Here is a 15,734-nt window from a genome sequence, read left to right on the forward strand (position 1 = left end):
ACAACCATGGTTTCAGTCTAAATAAAGAAATAATTCTGTGTTCAGGGAATAAAAGGCTGCAAGTGGGACTTGACCAGGTTGAGAAGACAATTAGTGCTCTGCAGCCATGGTGTGAGAAAGGGAAAAAAAAAATCTCACATTCATCCTGACAGCCCATACTTTATTTTCACACAAAATAAATAATTCCTTCAGGATCAGGACCACACGTAGCACTACCCCTGTCCAGAGCAAGGGGCTGGAAGGGGATGATCTTGAAGGTCCCTTCTAACCCAAACCATTCTATGATTCTTTTCCTTTTTCATTCCTTTTATTCCTTTATAATTCCTTTACTCTTTTTTTTTTTTTTTTTTCCAGGGACAAGGAAAACTGAGGCTGAAGGACAAGGAAAAATAAGTTTGCAGCTGTTTAGGGCTTACCCTCTGAACTCCTCCCATTTAGAAAGGCCCATTCCCCAAAAACCCCAAGCCCATGGTTTTTCACAGGGTGACTACATCAAAAGCAACAGCAAGACACAGCTTGGTGAAAAGATCAAGAGGCTTAGGGCCAGCATTATTTAATATCTGTATTTTTCACTTTTTAAATGTGTGGAAATGTTTCTGCAGTTCCTGCTTGTCTGGAAGGTGGAGGGAGGAAGAAGAGGATGATGGAGGCAGCAGGGTTCCTTTGCACAGGGTGGGAACAGTTCAAGCTAAAGTTGTCTTCCCACCTGTGTTTTTCCATATCTTCCCCCAGCTCTTTCACACCACAGAGCTGCCAGTTTTCTTTCAGAGGCACAACACAAAGGTGTTAACTCGAATTTCTATCCAGAGAGAGTGGTTGCATCCATCCAGCCTCCACATTCTTGCAGTATTTTCTCCATTAAGCCCCAAGCCTGGCTGCTTATTTTTTTTGGGTTACTTTTTTTCATCCTGCAGCTGTTGAGGGTGGTGAAGGATGGATAAGAATTGAACCAACAAACAAACAAAGAAGGAACTCTGAAACTTTCCAGATCAAAAAGCACACAGAAAACTCTCTTCTCAAGAGGTTTTAATGAAGAGTCATATTTTGAAACCTCTCACACTGTACAACACATTTAACTGTACATCAAGCTCAGATAAAAAATAAAGCTTTCTTACAAAGTACATTTTTCCAGTGATTTTTTTCTTTTTCTTTTTTGCAGTAAAAATAGCTGCTACATAAAACCCTCCTGATCTTTGAAAAGGAGTCACAGTTATTTCCAAAAATAGAATTCATATTTTAATCATACAGAATAAACTGCAGGAAGAGACAAGTGAACTGAAAAAATAAGGCTTGTATATAAACTTTTTTTTTTAAAAGTACATGCATAGAAGTTGAAAAACATATGCCATTTATAAAGAAAAAAAAGGTAATTTTACCCATATTAATATTTTTATTTTTCAGTTACAGAAGAAACCACAAACAGGCCCTTTTATGTCCCAGAATACAACATTAGTTTCCTGTAAAAATGCCAAAATGCACAAAAAATTACCAGCTTCAGTCCTGGCAAAATCCTGAGCCCGACCTCCCTCCCTGCCCCCCCAATGCATGCACACTGAGCATACAACTTCTGCTGTCTCTCAGGCCAATTCAATATTTGCAAGGTTGTAGATCCTAGACAAACATGAAACCCCCTCCCACCCCACATTTGATGAGTTTACATTCATCCTATTTCAAAACACACATACAATTAGTTTAATTTACACTATACAGTATCTGTTAAATAGGAACATCAGAGTTTCCAAAGGAATCACAGAATATATACAAACTGAATATTGAAATGGTATGATTTTCCTTCCCTTCTTTTAAAGGGTGGGGTTTTTTTATGTTAACAGTTGCTACATCTGGTTATGTACCTATGCAGCAAATTCCTGGAGTAGTAACAATAATAATAACAATAACAAAACGTGCTTTAAAACAAAAGTAATACCAGTTCTCCTTACTGCTCATTTCAAATAAATTAGTTTGTGTTTGTTTTTAAATAAACTGCATGAGGACGGCGGTGTTTCAAAAACATCCCAGCCAGAGCTCTGCTGGGTTTTCTCACAGCCAACCTTTGGTTCCACAGCCAACCCATCCTTCCAGGGCAGTGTCAAAGCGCTGTGTGGGGCAGGGCAGGCAGCTGGAACGCTGCCCCCAGGAGCATCCAGGGCTGTGCCCCCTCCCCAGAGCCCCACCGGCCGCTCCCAACACGGATGAAGCTCCCGCTCTGCCTCCCCCGAGCGCGGCGGGCCTGGCTGCCGTGGCTCCCGGCCATTGTCCCCACCACTGGTGACTCCAGATGGACTCCCAGGCTCTGGGATCAGTCCTCGGTGTCGGGCTGCACGCCCAGCATGGCGTGCAGCTCCTCGGGGGTGTAGCCCAGCAGGTTGTGCAGGTCGCACACGAAGCGGTACACGTAGCGCTTGCCCGACGTCTTGTGGATGATGTTCTTGTCGTAGTAGTAGCGCAGGCCCCGGCTCAGCTTCTCGTAGTTCATCTTGGGCTTGTTCTTCCTCCTCCCCCAGCGCCGTGCCACCTGCCAGAAAGCAAAATTCATTCAGAATTTGTTCCATTCATCTTCTTCCTAGTGGCTGATTAAACAAAACCCTTTCTTGGTCAGAGCGTTTTATTTGCTTTGGATGGCCCAACCTCGCAAGAGAAGAGCTGGTGACTGATCCCACCAGAGACCCCGACAGCAGCTCCACGAGGAGGGGGCTGACAGCAAAGTGGTAGTTGGACCAGAGTCAGACAGATTTTTCTCCAAAACACCCAGGTTTGAGTTTCAAGCCCTGGGAATCATTTGTTTAACTTAGGGTGAGCTTGAGAGTTCCCCCAGAAGCCTTTAATGTTGTTATGCTAAGTTGTCCATGTTCTGCTCCCCTACTGGATTTTGTCCAGGTTTCTGCTCCCCTTACTTGTTTCCTCTCTATGGTTATTGTTCTAGAATGTTCTACCCCCAAGTGTCTATATTGTTGCTTCTCCTTTATCTCAGGTCTGGGGATCCTGCCCCCTCATACTGTGCTCCACATTTGTTGTTTTCACCCTTTAATAAAGTTCCCTTTGGGCAACCCCATCAAATCTGCTCCTTCTCATTTTTGCCACCCTCACCCTGAAGTCAGGGAACCAGAGAGGTTTGTCACAGCCACCCTCACTGTGACAGACACCAGTTTGTAGGGGATGGGCCAAAACATGCTTAAGGAGGTCAGGTTTAGGGAGAAATCGCAGAATATCCCGAGCTGGCAGTGTCCCATAGGGACCAAAGTCTAATTCCTGGCCCTGCACTGGACCACCCCAAGAAACACAGAATATCCTCAGCTGGAAGGAGTCACAAAATCAACCAGGCTGGGAAAGGCCTATGAGATGAAGCCCAAGCTAAGACCCAACACCATCTTGTCATCCAGACCATGGCACTGAGTGCCACATCCAGTCTTTAATCCTTGAACACCCCCAGGGACAGTGACTCCACCACCAGTGCAGCTCCGGGCCCTGCACAGGGCAAGCCCAGGAATCACAGAATATCCTGAGCTGGAAGGGACCCCAGGGATCCAAGCCCAGCTCCTGGCCCTGCACTGACACCCCAACAATCCCACCCCGTGCCTAAGTTTTGTCCAAACACTCCTGGAGCTCTGGCTCAATCTGCTCTCTCAAAAAAACAGTTTTACCAGGCAGCAGGGGACAACTCTTTACTGGAAGTTCAATGCTATGAAGCTCCTTGCAGTTCATTATTCCTCTCCCCTCTTTTTTCTTAAATCTAAAAGTTTCACTGGACTTTTTATCTCTTAATACAATAATTTTCCTACTGGCAACAGTATCAGAAAATGAAAATGCATCACTATTAATAAATTAAGTTCCCAAAATACTTTAAAAGCAGCACTACCATATTTGATGCGCAGCTAAACAAACATTATATCCAAGACTGAGCCCACAGAGGTCAGATCAGACTCCAAAATCTTTGTTTTCGCCCCCATTAGCCACATACCTCATCTGGGTCAGCAAGTTTAAATTCCCATCCATCTCCTGTCCAGCTAATGAATGACTGACAGGACTTGTCAGTCAGTAACTCCAGAAGGAATTGCCACAGCTGGATAGGTCCACTGCCTGTTGGGAAAGAGGAGACAGAAAAACCACAAATTAATACCTCTGCCAGCTCTAACCACAAGCAATGTATGTGACCAGACTTGTATCACAGACCTGGTAATTAATCTGATTTATCTTTTTTATAGATCAGAAAGAAACCTAAGGTTTTACTCTATAGCACAAACCTGCTATTACCCATGGGAAAATGAAGTCATGTTTTTCATGGAAACAAAGGATTTGACAAAAGTTATGGCTTTCCCTCTCATATGGATCCTTTAACCCTCACTCCCACCTCCCAAACAGCTGCATTTTGAGCTCCAGGGCTTGTGCTGAAGTCTTTGGCTTGGCAAAGATCCTACAGGAAAAAACCAATTTCAGCAAGGACTACAGCAACAAGGCCTTAACAACACCTGTGGGAATTTCCAAATCTGGGAGATTTTGTCCAAGCTCCCCTCTTTTTCAAACAGATCAAAAGTGCATTTGGTTTTTACTTGATCTCATGTGCCTGCCTGTTCTTGCTTTGGGTGGATAATCCCTGAGACTTTGTTTAGTAACAGATAAAATTAAAATTATTTGTGACTAGTGGTCTCTACCTCCATGGCACACGCTTGGAGGGAACACTGATGTTACATAAAAAATAGGAGTGACCATTTTGCCTCAGCACTCACCAGTAAAGCCAGCCAGGATTGCTGCTGGTATAACTGGTTTCCCTTGCTCCACAGGATCACTCCTCTCTTGAATGTAGTCTTTGAAGGACATGGTAGGTTTGCTCAGGCACAGGGACTGGCTGCAGTCATCCTCAAAGCTCTCATAGGATGGCACACGCTGCAAATCCACCAGGGAGGATTGGCTGTTCCAGGACTGCAGCATGGAATCTGAGCTCTCATAGCTCTCAGCACCACTGTCACTGGATTCGTGCTCTCTCAGCTTGCCTGCATCAAATAAAACAAAATAAATATAAATACAAATACAAGAATATATAGAAAATATGGGTGAAAATATATAGAAAAGAAAATATGGGTGAAAATATATAGAAAAGAAAATATGGGTGAAAATATATAGAAAAGAAAATAACAATTAATTAAAGACAGTGTTGATGGTTTCTTTCCCTCAATCCAGCCTGTCCATATAAATCATGCAAAGGAGGAAGAGGCATTCAGATCACGGCCTTGGTCCCCATGGTTATCATGCAGATAACGACTCACCAGAGTTATCCATCAGCAAATTGAGATTGTTCCTTGGGAAATCTTGGTTTACTGCACAGTAGTTCACACCAACAGCATCTGCTTGGGTTTTAGGGAACAATGGGAAGTCTTGTTCTGGGTTGAGGAGATTTGGTGCCGTGGAAGTCTGACAGACGTCAGTCAGAAGACTGGGTTTGGGATAACTGAGGGGTTTAGGGTATCCAGGCATTTGCATTCCATAGGAATTCTGATCTATGTTAACAGCTGAAAAAAGAAACCAAAGAATTAGATGATTTTTCCCCTGGAGACCCTTAAACAAACTAATACACTAAATACACCAAATCAGATTCTGAAAATTCCCCTCTAACTTGCCAGCCACAAATGCCCATTGTTCATTCTTCAAGGAAACTACAGAAAAAATTGGGGAAGTTTTAAGTGGTTTTGAGCAAGGCTCTCCCTATTAAGTGGTGTAATCAGGCTGAGCTGAAGGCTGACTGTGGTAGAATAAAACACACCATCAATCAAACAATCTGAGGGAGCCAGCACTGCATCCCACACACTCCCAACAGCTCTAGCACACTCTCAGAGCCTTTAAAAAGGCCTAAACAGAATTCTTGCTGCTTCTCAGTTTTTGCCTCTTTTTGCTAGAGATGGGAGTGGTCATTGTGCTCCACATATGGAAGGCTTGGCATAGCAAGAGGAAATTTCATTTTCTCAAAGCCTCTGCTCTTCAAACGATTTCCGATATAAATCAGGTGACAATCAAACAATACAAGGAAAGGCTGGAGGAGCTGAAGTCAAATGTTCTCCTCAGGCACAGTAACTATTCTGGTGCTTTTTGTTTCTACCCTGAATCTGTGACATGCTTAGAATAAACTGAGAGATGCAAAATATGAATTTTTAAAACCACTTACTTAAGGAATTATTATTGACCCAGTGAGGAACTGAGGTGAGGTGAGAGTTCTCCACATACTGATCCTGTGTTTTCTCTTGGCTGTCTGAGGAGAGGAGAAAAAAAAAATTGGCTTTATAGTTTTAAAGCTCCAACCTGTATGCCATGGAAAGCTCCTGACTCTTGGGAGTATTTTGGTAAATTCACAAAAATTTTAGTACCATGCTCTATTTGTATTGCATTCTCTCTCATGACAGAAATCATAAAAAAAAAAAAAACCAAAACCCATCAGGCTTTAAAAACCATCCCACCAATTGAATTTTCCCATTAAACTTAAAACCAACAATAACTGCAATGTGCTTTAAGGTCCAACTGTTGGTTAACTTTGTATTTATGGGGTTAGCTGTTTTATTTATGGGGTATTTACAGTGGTCATACCCCAATTTCACTTATTCCAGTGATTTTCCCAAATAAAACCTGCCCACAGATCTACTCAGCCTGCACACAGAATGTCTGCAGCCATCTGCATCTGTGCTTGGCATACCAAGGATGTACTGACAGTGCTGATAATGCTGTTATTAAGCAAGTTTCAAAGTTTATTTCGAGTTCTCATATGCAATAAAACCCTTCATAGTGAAACCAGTGTTGAAATTGAGTCCCATTTCTATTCCTGTTAGGAGAGCCCTAAACCAAAAGTTTTTTCTGGCTCTCTAACTACCTTTTATCATCTGCTCCAGGTGTTCCCACAGAATATCACCCACATAGTCAGGTGCCAGTTCCAGGAAACGCTCCTTGCCCAGGTTGCACAAATCTTGGCCACTCATAAGAAACTGATGGAAATTCACATTTGCCAAGCTGAACTCATTGGTAGCCCATGAAAGCCACTGGCAAACTTGTTGTTCAGTCCACAGCCAGGGATCTGCAAGACAGGAAGGATCCAACGTTTAGAGATAACTCCTGGCCCTTGTCAAATATCTTTCTTATAAAACAGTAAATTAAAAAAAAACCTAAAATTGTTTAGCCAAGTTATTGAGTCCTGAATGAATTCAGAATGAATGTATTCTTGAATTTCTAAAAAACCCAAACAACTCAGTTCTCTTTTCTTTCTGCATTCACTTTCAACCAGAGATGTCCTCAGTTTGCTTGACTCTCTCCTGCTGCCAAAGCATGAGCTCTCCATGCACCCATTTTTAACACCAGCAAGTCTGGCCTCTCCAAGGCAAGCTGTGCCAGATTCACATAGGATCCATTCTTGTATTTCCTACTGACATCATTCTTTCCTTTTCAAAGAGCAGCTATTCAGCCTCCTCCTCAGCATTAAAAGGAAAAAAAAAAAAAAAAAAAAAAAGAGCTTATAAATAGCAAACACTTACTATTTGGGATACCCAGCCGACACTGTTCCTTTGTGAAACCACTGAAAGTATCTTTCAGGGCCTGACTCATCACAGCCTTGCTGCACGGGGTTAACAGAGGCAATTCACAGTTGTTCGACTCTGCAAGAAAAGAAAAGGGGTGGAGGGGAGGAAGAAGACACATTAACATCAGGGCACTGAAAGGACTGATTGGCTTTTACTGTTTGAAGAATTTAAAAAAAAAAACATGCTAAAAAGTTGGTGGTTTAAAAACAGAGATCACCATGCTCTAAAATCTCTGTGCTACTCGTTTGATAAGATTGCATCACGAATTAAAGCTTTGCAGCTTTCCATGCATAGATCCTTATTTACTCTCAGTAGTTACATAAAGTGCCTTTGTTGCAGGGAAAACTTGATTATTTTTTTAAGGGAAATGAGACTGCTTATTCCTCTTTTACCACCTATAATTTGCCCTGAGACTTCTTTGCAACTCCAGACAATCTTTATTTAATTTGAGAGCAAAGTAACTGACAGCAGGGTTGTGAAGAGCCAGCTTGCACTACTCAACACTGCATTTCAGACCTTATCACATCTCATCACCCAGGCACATGGTGCAATGGATTATTCCATCATTTGGACCAAACAAGTGTGACTGGTAACAAGCTGGGGGTGAATAATGCATCCAACCACAAAGTTGGCACCATTATATGTCAGTAAAAATCACTGATCTACTTCACTGGCTTTCAAATTTACAAGAAGATTCTATTTTAAGGATAAATTCAGCTCCCACTCAGCTTTTCTTACTGGTCAAATTTCACCAGAAGATGCCTCATTTTATCACAGGATGATGTCACAGAATGGTTTGGGCTGGAAGGGACCTTAAATCCCATCCAGTGCCACCTCCTGCCATGGGCAGGGACACCTTCCACTGTCCCAGTCACTCCTGGCAGATTCCAAGCCCGTTCAGAGCTGTGCAGCTCCTCTTGCTCTCCCAGACTATCTACAGGCTGCACTTGTGCTTCACTTCTGCTTTTACCACACCCTCCCTAATATCTGCAAGCACTTGCTTTGCTGACCAGAGCAGGTGACTGATAAGAATCACACTAGAACAAAGGACCTGTGGTTTTCTGGGTTTGAGGGCTTGAGGTTTTTTTCCTTTCCCTAAGGGGAGATAAAAGCAGCATCAGGTAAAATATCTACATTTTGTCAGGGGTTTTTGGCAAGGATATGTAGGGCACTCTTGGTGGGATACTGACCTACACATACACAAGTAATTAAAAAAAAAATCTTAAAGCATCCCTACCATATTTTTTAAAGTATGGAATAAAACATACTGAGATTTAACACCAGAGAATCAAAAAGCTTTCAGAATATTTGCACTTTAATTATGGTTGAGATGTTGCAAATTTAAACACATAAAATCCTCTTTTTAAAGATTTTTAAACTCTTAGCTCTGTTTAAACTCCTAAGGCTTCTTCCATGAAAAATCAGACTATTAGGCTACTGCATCCCAGTTCCTATTTCTTTCCAGTACAGAAAACAACAACTATCCACAAAGAAACTCACATGAACAAAACCAAGCACGTACACAGAAGTCTGTGTATTAAACCACCCAGGAAATGTTAGTTAGACCCCAAAAATTTCTGCTCTACCAAGTGGACTAAGAGCAAAGTGAAGATTTACCATAAGAAGTGGAGTCAAATCCTGTTGGCACTTCCTGAAGCGTTTGGTCTTCACTGAGTGAGCAAAAATATCCAGCAAAAAGCGAGTTGGAGCTGTCAAAGGTGTCAAACGCTGGCTGACGCTGCAGGGGAACAGAATAAACACAGAACCACGTCAGCATTCTGCTGCAGAGCTGTGAACTCCTCTGCTAGGAAGTGTCTGGGTTTGGTTTCCTAGATCTGGAGATCATGCACAACCACTGCCTTGAATGAGGCAGCTTTGAAATGCAACCACAATGAGGGCACAGCTTCTGCTACGTGAATAAAAGCCACTGATGAGGGCCCTCGAGGTGGGGGATGTGCTGCAGCTTGCAGTAAAGCCAAATCAAGATATTCTTGGGTTTATTTCCTGTAATTGAGGCTTTTAACAATAGACAATGCTCATGTGTGTATAAATACATATTTATTTCCGGGTGCATTTTAAAGAAATCCTCATTTCCTTAACCCTTTAAATTGATTATCCACTCGATGAGGATTTGATGGCGGATCAGCAAATTATGGGAAAAATGCCAGTACAAAACCTACAGTAGATTTATGAATTTGTTTTTTTCTTCTAAAGGATAAAACTCATCTGAACCACATCAATTGAAGCTACACAGCCGGCTTTATAGGACTTGAGGAAGGATGTTACAGCAACTTTTACACTTCTGCCTTACTGGATTTGCCAGCAACCACAATTTGAAGTCTTTCAAGTGCTCAGATGCTCAGTGAAACACTTCTACTTTCATTTTGTAGCAAAGGATAAACAAGACTGATAAAAATGTTCCAGATAAAAGTGGTTTCTACTGATATACTGACATTCAAGAAATATTGTTATATTTTGAAAACCTAATTCCTTTCAAACTTGACTTGAGCCAACTGAACATGCCAGAAATACTGGTATGAAATTAATAAATTCCCCTCAACCACTTCAGTCTTTGGGGGGCAGAAGGAATGTGAGCAGAGGAGGAAATAACTTCAAAAACAACTTATGAAACTTGCTTGTCAGTCACAGGGAAACCCTATCTGCAACATCTTGAGGCAAAGATGGGTAAAAGTTGCCCCTGAGATTTTTTTCAAGGCACCTGAGGATAGAACATTGCTCTGGAAAGCTGCAGCTGGCCCATGGCTGGAGACAAAGGCAACTTGCAAATGTTTGGTTTAGGCAAACACTCATTTGCCAGCTTGTGCCAAAGGAGTGGATTTAGCTGAGGACAAGGCAAGGATTTTTCAGGGCAGTATTCATGTGCAATAAAAAAAGCAACCTAAACTATGTTCCTGGAACAACAAATTAGGGTTAATTTTCCCTCTCATTCCCTGATTTTTACATGAAAAAATCTCCTGGACAGCAGGGACAAGTTGTGGAGCTCTGTTTCAGATACTCCCTAAGTCAAAGGCAGCCTTGGAAAGGCTCATGTCTGAATAAAACAAGTTAACATCTACCAAATCTGCTGGTAAAAGATTCTTTATACATTACTAGATAAAAGCTCTGACTCATCTCTAGTACCTAAAAGAAAGGGCAAGTTCTTTCAACACAATCTGGAAACTCCTGCATTTTGTGTAAATGACCCTTCTCCTGAGTCACTGGAAAAAATGCTGTGGCATGTGAATGAGTAAAATCCATACCGTGCTGGTTTCAGATTTCAAAAGGGAGAAAATTAATGCGCAAGCATGTTCTTCATTTCATAGTAGTAAAAGAGGAAAAACACAATGCAGGATGAATTCTGCTCGTCCTATCAGTTTCACAACTACTTTGTTTGGCTTTCCAATACATGTAATTATTGCAGGGTGAAATAAATGGAATGTGAACAGCCACAGCAGAGCACAACACAAACCTCTGACTTAATTCTGTGACAACTGAACAGCTTAGATAACCACTGTGCTAAGGGCACACAGATGTTAAGTTGGGGATCTCTTGGATTTTTTTGTGAAGAGAAGAAAAGGTTAAGAAGGGAGATAATGCATCAGAGCAGTGAGCATCCCAGAGCCTCACTGATTCTTCAAAGCATGGCCATTCCTCAAAGCTACTGAGAGCAGAAAGGGTCTCCCTAACCTTTACACTGATCAATGCTGGGTAAAAAACTGATACTGGGATTAAAGAGCAACTTGCAAGAATAGGTAGGGGGACTTCAAACTGAGCCTTTACAGGTACTCTAAAGGCTCAGTCTTAAGAGACTGTAAATTTAAAGACCTCAGTTTGTAAATTCTGTAAGAATTTAAATTGTAAATTTCTGTAAAATACTGTTTGTAAATTTACGGTCTTAAGAGACCGTAAATTTACAAACCTCAGTTTGTAAATTCCTTTCAAAACAAGGTAACAGACACAAGCCTTCGTAAAGATAAAATAAATTCAATGACTTTTGGAGTTGTTACAATGTATTTGGCTTCCATTAATAACAGCTGGAAGTGAACAACCTAGTTTTAATCCAAACAAGGTTCAGGAAGGTACCAAACCTGATCAGTCCTATCAGGACAGGCCTCTGCCAGCCTCATCAAATTAAAGATGTCCTGCTGCCCATCCTTTAACCTTTATTTTGGCACAAGTTCCACCAACACCAGCAAATCTGAGCTCAGTTCTTGCTACCTCTTTTAAATTTAGGGAATGGAGAGAGGGAGCCTTGTTGGGGGAGAGGGCTGGGGGTTCAAGATTTGCACCTTCCCATTTCAGCCCTGCTTTTCACATCTCTGTGGAACTCAGTGGGAATGCTCTGGCAGAAGACCAGAGGGGAGCAATGAAACCTGTGCTCACTTCTTGTCCAATTCCTGTTCCAGCACTGCAGGAACACAACAGGAGCACTGCTGGGAGCTGCCCCAGCTGAGTTTGGAGCTGCCAGCTCCAGGGTACTCACCTTGAGCATTCCTCTGTACATGTTGGACACTGGAGCCACTTGATCCATGTTCCTGACCCCAAAGTCACTCATCTGAAAAAGGAGAGGGGTGCCATTAAATGCACAGCCAAAGGAGGGGGAAGCAGATGTTACCAGATGTTACCAGAGCCAGCTCTGGCAGTGAGATACAGGGAAAGCTTTTCCAACCTCCCAAGCACACAGGGCAGCTCCCACCTTGTTTTTCAGCTGGGAGAGCTTTGACAGAATTTGTGTTTGCCTGCAAAGCCCACAGAAAACCCCTTGCTCACTGAGTCTCTTTGGGCTATGCTCCAACTTTTCACCCATTATCTGAAGAAATCAGTTTTGTGTTATTTTTGTGCCCTCTCACAGGCCATGATTCACCTCAGACTTTGGCTTTCAGAGGAAGAGCAGTGACAGAGTGACACTGTGATACACCTTCACCCCCTCATGAATAATCAGAGAAGTCAATTCCCAGTGTCCCCAACCTCGGGCCTTGACTCCTTTACTCCAAACCACATTATCTTGTACATTTTCTAAACATGGGATTAAAGCATTTATAAAGCTTTAGAGGGCTTAAGTTTCAATTGAAAAGGGGTTTGTGCAGTGAAATACCCTTTTTAAAGGGCTGATAATGGGACCACTATCAATATGTTCATGCCATTAAAGTCAAACCTTTATCATATTGCCTTTATCACCAGGGACAGAGTTGTGTGAGGCCTGTGTGACTTTTACCCCATATATCACTTAGGGAGAAGAGTGATAAGATTCATATCCAATGGGAAAGATCAAACATAAGGAATAAAGCCAATTTTATGGCCATTGTTTAGGTTTATCGTGATGCAGCAATGCAGGTGTCAGTGAATGATACCTTATCAAGCTACACTCTTAATTTTCCTTCCCTTTTTTTCACAGCATTGGGTGAATTCCCTTGCTCCACAGCAACTGCCTGAAAACATGCACTTGTACTTAAATCACAGAGGACACTATCAAGATTTCCAAAAACTGTGGTCACTTACTACAAGCCAAATCTATCACTCACCATGTGAACACAAGGGAAAAAAATCACTTTAAAATTCAAAAAAAATCGTAAATTAGGATCTTAAAATAAGCCCAGCTTGTTGAAAATGGCAACACATTCACAAGCTGTCCATATAACCAGAGAGGAAAATAAAAACATCCAACAGCCAAAGACAAGGAACCCTTTCATCCTTTTAAATAGCTGATCACTTAAAAATAAAAGTAAAAAAAAATAAATAGCAAGAGTCCTTAACATGAAAGGCCTATTTCAACTTGACTGGGCCTTCTAATTGAAACAAAATAAATCAACTGACACTGAAAAGAATATTCATTAATGTTACTCAAAAAGCGCAATCCACTGAATGATGTTTTTTACCTCAAACAGCACGTACAAATATTTGATCTAAATTACACATCTCATTGAGCAGCAAAGAATTTCACACAGCGTGAGTCTCACTCAGCAAGCATCATAATCTGTTCATTAAATTTGCCACAGTTTAAACAACTGTTTATCCTTGCATTTGGCTGGGCTTTTTAAAAACTATATGGCAATTTCCAACACCCTTTGTTTTGCCTTTGAATTCTGCTCTGGTGGCCAGGGATATCTGGCTTGGGGATTTGAGTATTTGAGGAAATATTCTGTGAATATTCTGTAAATTGAGGTCTGATCCCTGGTTAGGAGTACAAATAAGATTCCTGGCACTTGTGTGCAATTCTGACCTCTCCACAAATCCTGTTAGGCACTTCCCCATCCACTAAAAAGGATTCTCTCCTTCCTGCCTTTTTTTTTTTTTTTTTTGTTTCTTTAGAGTCGTTTAGGGCCCTAAGACAAAAGGTTTATACCAAGTGTTGGTTACACGGCATTGCTCATTAACCCAAGCCCGTTTTTCTCCACGCTGGGTTTGTTCTAAAGGAAAGCTTTGGAAAAATGAGACCCCGAGCTCTGGCTGAAAAACACATGGAGATCCTCAGCATGTTTTGCAACTCTCCAGTGGAATATCTCAAGCCAAGGAATTTCTAGACCCTCTGCTCATCCCACATCAGCTCTCTCCCCATCTGCAGCACAAATTTCCAGCCCTGAGATACGAAACCCTTACAGACAAACAGAGCTGGAAAGGCAACGCGGATTGGCACAGAGGGTTAAACCTGCCTTTCTGCTGGACTTAGAAAACTGTTTTGTTTTTTTTTTTTTATTCAGAAAAGCCACTACGGCCCAACACGGTGTGACTGGGCCTCACCTCCAACTCCTGCACTAATGCTGATGACTGCGACTTGCCAGCTATAATTGGTTTAACTGGCAGGACACCTTCCTCAACACCCCCGCATAGCTGAGTGGGTGAACCAGAACAGGGTCAACAGGATCAGGCACTTATTAACTAATACTCCTGAATTTTGATCGCCTTCTTTTCAGCAGCAGTAGCAGCCAGGTGCCTGCCCACAGCTGGGCACAGCTGGGCAGCATCCACATGGACAAGGGAAGCGCGTTGAGGGATCTGATGTCGCTCCAGTATTATTCCTCCTTGGGTTTTTTGAGGGAATTTTTAAAGGGGGATAGGGGGCAGGAGGATATGATGGCTGGTTGTTGCTTTTCTTTTAAATGGCAAATTTTTTTCAGAGGAAAAAGTAGCCTCCTTAGGAAGAGTGTAGGAGAGAGCGGCGTGCCCCGTACAGCCCCCGAGCTCCGCCGGGAGCCAGCGCGGCTCCTCACACACATGACACACGCTTCGCCCACGTATAAAAAACTTCGGTGGGCAGATCACACAGCCCAGCGTTTCGCTTTTTTCTTTTTTTTTTTTTTTTAAGTCCCTTTAAACTCTTAACCAAATCCAGAGCGCGCTGCCCATTAACCCCTTCCTGCCGGGGCCGCGGCATCCCCCGGGGAATGAACCCGGGGCCGCTCCCCTCAACCCCTCACGGCACCCGGGGAAGGCCGGGGCTCTGATCGCCATCCCCGGGGAGAACCCGCGGGGCCCACGGGTCGGAAGCAGCAGCGACGAGGGGAGCAGGAGGGCTCCTGGAACCCCGATGAACCCTTTTCCCCCACTCCGTTCCCCCGCCTCACCTGGCCACCGATGCCGGCGCTCCTGCGCTCCCTCCCCGGCGGCGGCCCCGGCCCCACACGCGGCGTCCAAGGGATCGAGGCGCCGCTGCCTCTGGGCGAGCCAAAATATCCTCGATGCGGCCGCGCCGGCCAACAACAACAGCAGCAGCAGCAGCAACGCTGATCCCGGCGGAGAGTCCCGGCCAAAGCAGGGGGGCACACAAGGGGCGGGATGCGGCGGGGAAAGGCAGGCGGGTGCCCGCGGTGTGTGGGCGCTGCCGGCCGGGCCGCGGGTGCGGGCGGCCCGCGGTGATGCTGCGCTGGTTCCGCGCTGGTTCTGCCGCCTCCCGGCTCCGCTCCGCGCTGTGCCGCCCGGCCGCCCTCGCAGGCGCTCTTCAGCGGGCGGGGGGAGGCGGCCGGACCCGCCTCCCTCAAGCCCGGCCCCTCCGCTTGTTGTCGTCGCTGGTACCGGCACAGCGGCGCTCCGCCAGCGCCGGGGATGCTGAGAGCGGCTCGGGGAGGAAAAGTGAGGGAAAAAAAAAGGTGTTTTATGTCATTCCGACAGACGGATGTTGGTTTTTTAATTTCGTTTCCTCCCCACTCCCTGGCTATACGTGAGTTAATTCATGCTGGACTTTTTCCA

At 43.7% G+C, this 15,734-nt stretch overlaps 1 protein-coding gene across 1 annotated transcript; it reads right to left on the reverse strand.

Annotated features, from left to right (window-relative positions):
- Positions 1 to 1,006: 1,006 nt before the first annotated feature.
- Positions 1,007 to 15,437, reverse strand: ETS2 (ETS proto-oncogene 2, transcription factor). The gene is made up of 10 exons (XM_058824735.1): positions 15,113 to 15,437; positions 12,034 to 12,105; positions 9,168 to 9,288; positions 7,506 to 7,625; positions 6,851 to 7,051; positions 6,155 to 6,238; positions 5,262 to 5,504; positions 4,725 to 4,988; positions 3,959 to 4,077; positions 1,007 to 2,515 (listed from the first exon to the last, which is right to left on the reverse strand). The coding sequence occupies exons 2-10, from the start codon at positions 12,103 to 12,105 to the stop codon at positions 2,300 to 2,302; spliced, it is 1,440 nt and encodes a 479-aa protein (XP_058680718.1). The 5' UTR covers positions 15,113 to 15,437; the 3' UTR covers positions 1,007 to 2,299.
- Positions 15,438 to 15,734: the final 297 nt, after the last annotated feature.

Source organism: Ammospiza caudacuta, chromosome 2, assembly GCF_027887145.1.
Source record: "Ammospiza caudacuta isolate bAmmCau1 chromosome 2, bAmmCau1.pri, whole genome shotgun sequence".
Taxonomy (NCBI): domain Eukaryota; kingdom Metazoa; phylum Chordata; class Aves; order Passeriformes; family Passerellidae; genus Ammospiza; species Ammospiza caudacuta.

Bases quoted from the DNA above. Each gene is read 5' to 3' on its own strand.
- ETS2 (XM_058824735.1), bottom strand. From the start codon at position 12,105: ATGAGTGACTTTGGGGTCAGGAACATGGATCAAGTGGCTCCAGTGTCC. The intron at 9,289-12,033 runs GTGAGTACCCTG...GTTCCCCTGCAG, and splicing joins TGTACAGAGGAATGCTCAAG to CGTCAGCCAGCGTTTGACAC. The intron at 5,505-6,154 runs GTAAGTGGTTTT...TTCTTTTTTCAG, and splicing joins GGTCAATAATAATTCCTTAA to CTGTTAACATAGATCAGAAT.